Raw genomic sequence first — 9,793 nt, forward strand, 5'->3', positions numbered from 1 at the left:
AACAGAATGAAGCCTAGGGGTGTCCAAGCAGTGGGGAAGAATGCAGGATAGCTGGATCAAGTCAGCTCCAAATCATCAACCTGCTTGGGGCAAAGCTCAAATGGGAATGTTCCAGAAAATGCTTGGAGAATACAGCTGACTCCTCCACACCTTCGCGGGGGGGGGGTGGGGGGGGTGGTGCGGGGGGAAGCCCCTGGAGAAGCTATTCTGTGCAGAAGCTGAGCTTCTGGTGGAAGGGAACTGAAGACGTGGCACTAGGGATCTGGAAACCTGAAAGACATGATACTTGAGGTCCGGAGACCTCACAGGACCTGAGACATGGGCCTCATGGAGAGGGGACCCAGGAACATGTGAATCCCAGGATCATGGGGTCTAGGGATATATTACCTGGGAACACAGGATCCATGGACTGGACCATGCCATTTCCAACAGAGTGGTCTAATAAAATCCCCATGATTTTTCATTCCTTCTGTCCCATGGCCTCAGAGCAATAACACATCTTTCTATCACCCAGAATAGCTATGGAGAAGCCCAGATTTCTGTGAATATTGGAGAACATCTGTCCCTCCGTTGGGTTTCAGTCAGCTCCAACACACCTGGAGTGGGTGGGGGACCCCACTTCTGAAACTGGGGAAGAGCTAGGCGGTCAGAGGTGCAGCTGGGAAGGAACCCTTGGCAGGTCCCAGTCTCGGAGCGGGGCCTTTTCGTTTTTTTCAACCCTATCCTCTGGCATCTGATTTTTGCCTGCTGCCCCTTGCTCCACCACTCAGGATAACTGAGCTCTGGTGTCTCTTGAGTTGATCCTGGGTCTTCTTGGACCCTCTGGGCTACAATGACCCACCTCAGCTCCCTCCACTTTCCCTGGAGAGTGTCTTCAACCACCCCAAAGCCTCTCCCTCTCTCCTTCTCTCTGCCCCTCCCTCTCCCTCGCCCTCTCCTGGTTTCGCAGTCCCTTCTCCACCAAAACTGTACACTGTATCTTAGGCACCACAGACTCCCTTGGCCACACTCCTCTAGATGCCTGGGTTCTGTGCTTTGGACAAGGAAGAAAGAGGAAGGCAGGAAAAAGGTATCTATCAAGGCAATTGAGAACTGGAGAATTTCCAGGACCCAGGGAAATTTAGCTTAAAGGCTGGAGAAGGAAATGTGCGTCACAATCAGTTGCTCTCTGGATCAGATTTAAAGATTTATCCAAGCAATACAGGAACCAGCTACAGGGGAAGGAAGGCAGAGGGGATATCTACCTGGGGATCCTTTCAGAGAGATCCTTGTCCCTGAACACAAGAGGAGTCATATGGAAAGAGATGTTCTGAGAAGTCTTTATGTTGCCTAGGAAAGCTAGGTATTTTACTCCCCAAGCGAGCCCCTTCCAGAACTAGGAACCATTAGGGCAAATGTTCTCACAATTTAAGTCCCATCCTCGCTTCCCATCTCAGCCTGAACAAGAACAACACAGCAGCACTGTCAGATAAACCCACCTTCTAACACGCATCTTTGTCAGGTCAGCCCTGACCTGACCCTTCCCATGCTGAACAAAAGGGGCTGAGCTGCTCTCAGGACCCTGTTTATGCTCCAGCAAATGAAGGGATGAGTTTGGGTAACTCCAAACTTTATTGCAGGACTTTAGCAGCCCTGACTATCCTTCTTTGGGTCATGGGAAACACCCTGACAGATGGGTGAGAGTTCAGAGGGCTCCTCACTTCTCTTTGGTCTCTTACTGGGATATAGTAGCAGGGAACTGTCCAAGACCAGGCAGTTCCTGGGGACAAGCAGGTCAGATGGGGTGTCTTTCAACCTCATAGGCCTCAATGGATTTTTCTTCCACAAATGTGTCCCCTCATTTTTTGAGGCTGTGTAAACATTTTGCATCCATAAAAAACTGTGGAAGGAGGTTCACAGCTTTCCTAAAAGAGGAGGAATTGTCCTTTGCTTGTTTTGAACCTGCCAAACACCCTAGCTTTGCTTGCTACCACCTAAGTCTTGTAGAGGAAGAGACAGCAAGCAATTCATCCTTCCGCAGTCTCCCCAGGCCACTCATAATTTTAAACACCCCTGTCATGTTCTACCTCCCCTGTCTCTCTAGGAGACTGAGAATCCAAGTCTCTGACATGGGTGGAAATAGAAGAAAAGCAGAATGCTGTGCCACTGGGGAAAGAGAAACGCAGGTATCTCTTGAAACCACTGGAACAGTGGTCTCCAAACATCTTTGATCACGCAGCCCTATCAGTAAAATATTTTTGAGCGCGCATCCCCAGTATATGTATATTTAGTGACTGATAATTATGTACATATAATACTGAAGTTCTAATGTTTTCCTCCCATAGCCAGTGGATCGTCTTGCGCACCCCCAGGGATGCATGCACCCCACTTTGGAGACCACTGCACTGCAACATCGTAAGCCAGGAGCCTGTCTCTGACCATCAATTACAGATGCAAAGAGCAGAAGATGCAAAACCCTTCCGCAGACACTCTCCTGGCCCCCAGCAACCAGGGACTTGATGTCCCTAGGTCAGATGGGGTGTCTTACAACCAGCTGCTCCCACGCAGGAGAGGCTTGGGAAGAGAGAATCAATGGTCCCTCCACCACCAAGCTCTGTGAGATGTACAAGGACTAGCCTCAGAAACTCCTCTGCTCCTGGGAAGCTTTATGTCTGTCCGCCCACGGTCTCACCAGGTTTCCCTTTCCCAGGATCTTGCATCAGCCCGGACAAATGTATTTACTTTAGCTGAGTCCGATGATGATACAGCTGACTGAATTACTTGAACTAGGAACATGGATTTCTAGAGGTGCAAGCTGCTATTGCTTGTCCATTGATAATATCTAACACAGCTGCCCTCCATTCACCAGTCCTCCTCCTTCCTGTGCCCCTGGAGCCACCAGCATTCTGCTGCAGCATCACTGCATTGAATGAGAGACTTGTTTGCAGCTGGAGATGTGCCCCCTGGAGTGTATTTTTTGAAAAATCCTGGGAAAAAACCTTACAATGGGTCTGTGGAATGTTCAGCAGCATTGAGCAGAAGAGGGTATTTACATTTTGGGTAGGGATTCGTCATCTTAAAGAAAGGAAGGAGGGGCGGGAGGAGGTCTTCCAATTTCCACCTGGATACAAAGGAGTCTGTTCACCTTTCACAGCTCTCACTGAAAGGCATGAAGGGCTGTTCTGAAGCAGTCTGTCTGCTGGATGACCTCTGAGTTGTGCATCACTAACACCCCGTTTGCCTTCATTTCACATCAGTTTGCTCCATGAGCTGCCCTGCTGGCACGCACCCTGGAGTTCTGGGATTCACGGGAGACTCTAGAAGGGGCCCCTGAGAGGCAGATAGGAGGATGGGAGGGACTTGGGTGAGATATGTTCACTAGATGTCTGCCATCAAGGACTTACTTAGGAACACAAGAACCACGGGAACTATGATCCAGGACTTTTGCTGTGCGCTCTGGCAGTAGCCTGGGAAGAGGTCAGTGATGTCCTCTTGTTGATTTAAGCAAGTAGCATAGAGAGTCTCAGAGAGAGACCTTTTTCTTCAAGGGGATTACCAGCCAGCCCTACATGATGCCTTTCCTGCTGTTAAAAATAACTGATCCGTTAAAGATCAGAGTAGACTAAATAAGTAACAAGGGAAAACAAAAAAACCCACCAAGATAAAGGCAGGTGTGGTTGAGCTTCCCAATTCAGACACTGAATTACTGGATTTTCCTGAAATTTGGGTGGATACTAAACCAAATATTAAACCCTGTGAAAAGAAGGAAAAGGAAGCTGTCCTTCATAGCCTAGGTGTTACCTGATAGGTTATTAGAGCTAGCTCTCGGGAAAAATTTTGTTTTAAAATATCTGATGACAGCCTGCCTCTATGCCAATGGCATGTTTTGGACAAAGAAATTATAAATCCACAGGGAGATCAAATTATACGCTATTGTAGATTAGGACTTGTTCTTGCTCTGCTTAGTTATGATGGGATTAGCTAGCTTGGGTAATTTTTGCCATGCTTAGTCCTGTTAGGGATCTTTCCCTTTTCCACAGGAAGCTCCTAATCCTCACTTGTTTCTCAGGATAAAACACGTTTGTAAGAAAACTGTGCACTGATACTAGTTTAAAGCCCAAGACAAGTCATGCAGCTCCTTGGAGGAGTCCCTGGCCTTGGACTTGTCCTTTACTATAAAGGAAAATATCCACCTGGACAGTGCCACGGTGTGTGCTGGTCCTCCAGGGCTCTCAAAAAACTGATCAAGAAATGGAGTAGAAAGATTATTCCTATTTAGTCTCCCATGCCATTTCAGCATCTCAAAGCGTATGACTTCTGTTTACAGTCACTTGAGGTTATCCCATGTCTTTCAGGAGCTAACATGGTGAAGTTGGCAGCTGCTTGGAAAATGATTATTCACCAAACGCATTAAACTTTAGCAAATTCAGTGTCAGGACAGAAATTACCGTGCTTTCAGAGCAGGATTTCAGAAGATCTCTTTATTTGTGTTCACAGTATTTTTGTTCGTATACGTTACATCCATAAACATCAATGTTATACTGAAATTCTCCTGTGGCAAAAAAGAGTCTCTATAGAACATTCCAAAGCTAAATAAAAAACGTGGTTCGGTACCTAGGCCGATATTATCGTATAGATTAGGTGAGAGAAATGCTTTCAAAGAGATATGGTGCGCATTTCCACATTTGAACACTTTAACTTGGGAGGTGGTGGGGGGCACAGAATAGTTTTTTCGTACTCACTTATTGAAATTACTTTCGAATAATTTTATTTGGGAAAACACTTGTGTTCTGCGTGATAAAAACACACACACAACTCAAGAAAAAAATTTTGCTAAAATAAACTTAACAAACTTAACACTGAAAGGTTTTGGTTTCGGTATTTTTTCAAAATAAATGCATAGTATATATTACTGTACATTACCTACAATATTCAGCATCTGGTAAAAAATACGTGTTTTTAAGAATGACAGCGTCAGCGCAGAGGAATCTCAAAGGGGTTTGAGGGTTGTTCTCAACAGGTGCTGCGTGTAAGAACGAGACAGGCAAACAACTACACATCTTCCAAAGCCCAAATGTATTTTTAAATTGAAGGCCACCCTCTGAAATAATTTAAAATAGCTCTCTATCTTGGGAAAGGTTTATGATTAACTGATATGTTATTTTCTACCAGTGCCTGTTAATGCCCACATTTGGATCTTCAGATTTTCCACTGTGTACTTTTTGTCTGGAGAAAACCTTGGACTAGAGATAAGGCCATTCCAAAAAACGTATTTCTAGCAGCTCACGCTTCCAGTCCACCAGTCTGGGCTTGAGTCTGTGTCAAGATCATGAAACACATACTGTTTGTCGCCTTTATTGGTGTGGCTGGTGAGTATATTTTTTACTTCTGTTTTTGTAATTTATAAGGAAGCTCTTTTTCTGAGCAAATTTGCAAGGTATTCTGTCGTGGGAAAGTGAAGTCCAGTTTAAACTTGCAAAAGTTTTAAGGCAGAGCACTGCAACCTCCTTTGAGTGCTGCCTGTTCATAATTGTCTGGGTCACAAAATGAGGAATGAATGCCTTCATAGGGGTTCTTGACCCAGGAATACTGAAATGTGTCCATAGCTTCAAAAAAAAGGCTGTCTCTCTCCCAAGGACTATGAAGTATAAAGATAACACCTCTGGCCCAGGAAGTCCTAGAGCTGCTGTAAATTTTTGGATTATGGGCGAGTGCTTGCCCACCACTGCTGCTGTGAGTTTTTACAGAAGTAGAGCCTGCCAGTGAGGCTCAGATGTTGACATATGCCACTTCTTGTCTCCCAGTTGCCCTCCCCATCAATGCTGATGATGATGATGACAAGATCGTGGGAGGCTACACCTGTGCAGCGAACTCTGTCCCCTATCAGGTGTCCCTGAATTCTGGGTATCACTTCTGTGGAGGTTCCCTCATCAACAGCCAGTGGGTCCTGTCAGCTGCTCACTGCTACAAGTCGTGAGTAGAAAAAATACATTCTTCCATAACCTGCTTCTTTCTTCCAGTTCACTTCTAGCAGGAATTCTGAGCTGTGAGGTCCAAATATGTAAGTGACTCCGTTCTGACAGGGGACAACCAGGGAATGGGTGGCTCATCCAGGCAGCTGGGCTGAGGCATCATGAGGGGTTTTCAGCTTCTGCAAATGTTTCGGTGAATGCAGAGCACTTTCTGAAATGACAATGTGACAATGGGAGCGAGTAAGATCTCGGTGTGGGTCCCCAGGACTTATTGCAGGACAAGAAAGATAACCTGCATGAAAACAGCTACTACGATAACGATGTTGAAGCGAGGGCATACGGTGATGGGGAGGCTCCTCATAACCTGTCGATAGCAGTAAAGCATATGCCATTCCTTCTCTTTTCCAGTCGCATCCAAGTGCAGCTCGGCAAACATAACCTGGCACTCGCAGAATCGACACAGCAGTTGATTAGTTCAGCTAAAGTCATCCGCCACCCTGGCTACAGCTCCGCAACACTGGACAATGACATTATGCTCATCAAGCTTGCCGTACCAGCCCAGCTCAACCGAGCTGTCCAAACCGTGCCTCTGCCTACCAGCTGTGTGACCACAGGCACCACATGCCTAATCTCTGGCTGGGGCGACACACTCAGCAGTGTCAGTGAGTACTCTGTACAGCATCATGAGGGCTCGGGAGACACTGTAAGACCTCACAATTAACTCCAAACAGTACAGGATAAAGCGCAGAGAAGTGCTGTGGGATAGGCCTTTTTGAGTGATCGGTCCGTGTAGGACAGTAACCATTTAACTGCTTTAAAGGCAAGCCTTTATAAGGGCTTTCCTCTTGTTCTGTGTTACAAGCATGGAATCACTTAAGTCATCCATGTGCCATTCACCAGGATGTTCACACTGCCATAAATTTTGCAGCCTGGCGCTATCAGCTGTACAGTGCCAAGCACTAGCAATTTAGCTAATGTCAATAGAGTTGTCAGTTCTCTGAGGACACAATCAAAATCTGTGATTGTGGATCTGAACTTACTACAGGAGAGCTCCATTCTCTTACGCCAATGGTCAGAGGTGTGGATGGTGACTGGTGTCTAATCCACTGACAACAACTAAACCTGCACCAAGGGAGAGGCTACTTTTCCTGAGGCCCAGGTTTTCTCCAGCATATGTGCTGCAAGAGTAGCTCTTAGCTCCACACTTGCCAGTTGATGATTTTCTAGGTATCGGAAAAATGAACGTGACTGCACTATAGAAGGGTGGATCCATGAGTAGAATCTGTTCCATCTAAACAAAAGGAATCCATGCTGCGATCAATGTTCAGAGGAAAAATGACGACTGCTGAAACAGGATGTTCAGTGATTACTTTTCTGCTAAGAAAGATCTCCTCCGGGTTCTGAAATAAACTCAGAGATGTCATCAACCATCTCTCCCTATTTTCTTGTAGATCCGTATCCAGATACCTTGCAGTGCCTGAAGGCTCCTGTGCTCTCCTCAAGCGAATGCAGCAGAGCCTACCCTGGGCGAATTACCAAGAACATGATCTGTGTGGGATTCATGGAAGGAGGAAAGGACTCCTGCCAGGTAAAACATCTGCTTCTCCTTTCCCATGTGTTTCTCTCCTCCCTTTTGCCAGTAGAAGAGGCCAGCATGTTAGAGAATCTGCTGTACTCACTGCACTGGCATGTCTGAATGCTGTTTTTTTGAACAACAGCGGAGGCTTAGGGTGAAAGTGGCTTATTGAGTGAGGCTAGGTTTTTTTACCAGTTAGTCATTGTCCCTTTTCTGAGACAGCGAAGATCTCTGCCCTAAATCTCCACAAGCAGACCACGCCACCTCCTGCACCTTATGCTATTGAAAACGGAGGAGTGCTGCACCAGGGCATCAACAGTAATCACGGTGACTTTAGAGCTTAGGACACAAATGCCAGTTTTGGACTCACCGAAAATGAAATAGCCAGTGTGCCAATATCCAGGCAGTCTGGAAAATGAACACGCCTGACAATTGCTCCGCATTTTACATGTGCCTAGCTCCATGGAAATATTTGGCAGAACAATGTTTAAGACACACACATCCTAAGTGTCTGCCAAGGACTGCATCCATCAAAAATAGGCAGCTTACTCATCCTTAGCCATGGTGCCCTTGGAGCTACAGTAAGGCACAGTAGCATCAGGTATAGAGCGGTAATCAGAAATGACCTTTGTAGAACTTCCATATAGAAAAAGCCCAGTGGAGCTCCCTCGAATGTCACTGGTTTCTGGGATCTCTGGCTCGTCGTGTAGACCGATACCATTTGCTGAATATCCTTGTCCTTTATGTGCACAGGGGGATTCCGGCGGTCCAGTAGTCTGCAATGGGCAGCTCCAGGGCATTGTTTCCTGGGGTATCGGATGTGCGCGGAAAGGCTATCCCGGGGTTTACACTAAGGTTTGCAACTATGTCTCCTGGATCAAATCAACCATGTCTGCCAACTGAGACACTCTCGTTCTATGTGACCTGCTTTTTCTCCTCATCATTTTCTTCTGGTTTTGGACTCGACATACAAAAATTATCAAAAAATAAAGACTTTCAGGCACCCGTTCTTTGTGCAACGTTTCTCTGGGTACTTCCACAGGCTATGATACGGAGGACAGAGGCAGGGAATGCCACTCTGGGGAAAATATTTACTATTTTTAGTGCCTCTCAACTAGCAGGATCTTGGAACATTTCGCAGATGTGTCTTCAGGAGTCTTTCAGTCAGTTACAGGCAGCCATTTCTGGAGCAGAACATCTCTTCTGTTTATCAGCATGTACTCAGGTGCTACAAAACTGCCTAAAACAGCTGGGAGAGTGCACTGAATCACACAGGCAGCATACTCCCTACAGTATAAAATAGCAGGCAGCAACACAAACGCGCCCCATCGCCCCCACTCCCACCCCCAACAATATGATTGAATGTTCCCTAGTGGAATCTCCCTGAAAGCTCTGCTTGGGGAAGGAAACAACCTCTTGCTCGGGTTTGTTCTCTTCACGTACCAGTGCCACTGGGGCTGCTGTCTATACCTTTTTGCTCTGTTAACTGGTCGTGCTGGGCTTGCTTAGTTTTCCTGGAACAGACAAAAGGACAGAGATGTTCCTGGGTTCTGGTTTTAACTCCTCCTAACTGCAGCTTGCACTGGAATTGAAAATCCATGAAAAAGCTGCCAAAGTTGCCAATGGGCAGGTCCCTGACCTGTGACTCCCTGACCCTGTCTCCCTCCCTGACTACTGTGAGTGGAGGGTAGTTGTCGTTTTTGCCTGGTATGTTAGGGGAAAGGAGAAGAAAAAGTTGGAGGACAGAGGAGAGGATGCGATGAAAAGGTGACAAGATGAAAATGGGGGGGAAGAAATATATCTATCATCAAGCAGAGTGCATTGTCAAATATGACAGCCAGGGATGTTGAGAAGAGTAGTCTGGAAACAGTTCCAGTCCTCTGTCACTATCCCCCCCGATGTGTCAAGGTCTCCAGTGGGTGAAGAAGAAATTCCACTTTCCAGATTATAGGCCACAACTGATTTTCAAATTGTTGGAATATCCTCACAGGATCTCCCCTCTTACATGGCTGGAACATCACTAATGCCTGCGGTGGACAGTGCCATGAAGAGGTCACTGACGAAGTTGTTCCCTCCTTTGTGCTGTCTAATAAGAGCAACAGACATCTGCAGAGCACTGAGATGTGAGGACACTATTTTTCTTTCTCTCTCTCTGCTGACAGCTCCACGTACTGCTTTTATCACACAGCCCTACACAGCAGGAGTGAGAGGATTACAGAGCTGAGAGCCCCGATTGGAGCCTGAGGGTCAACAGGTCAAAGTGCCC

The 9,793-nt window shown here is 46.5% G+C and overlaps 1 protein-coding gene across 1 annotated transcript; it reads left to right on the top strand.

The window, feature by feature from the left end:
- The first annotated feature begins 5,308 nt into the window (after positions 1-5,308).
- Positions 5,309-8,430, top strand: LOC132319653 (trypsin I-P1-like). Its single transcript, XM_059830961.1, has 5 exons — positions 5,309-5,348; positions 5,784-5,952; positions 6,360-6,613; positions 7,403-7,539; positions 8,281-8,430. The coding sequence occupies exons 1-5, from the start codon at positions 5,309-5,311 to the stop codon at positions 8,428-8,430; spliced, it is 750 nt and encodes a 249-aa protein (XP_059686944.1).
- Positions 8,431-9,793: the final 1,363 nt, after the last annotated feature.

The sequence above is a fragment of the Gavia stellata genome, chromosome 1 (assembly GCF_030936135.1).
Source record: "Gavia stellata isolate bGavSte3 chromosome 1, bGavSte3.hap2, whole genome shotgun sequence".
Lineage (NCBI taxonomy): Eukaryota > Metazoa > Chordata > Aves > Gaviiformes > Gaviidae > Gavia > Gavia stellata.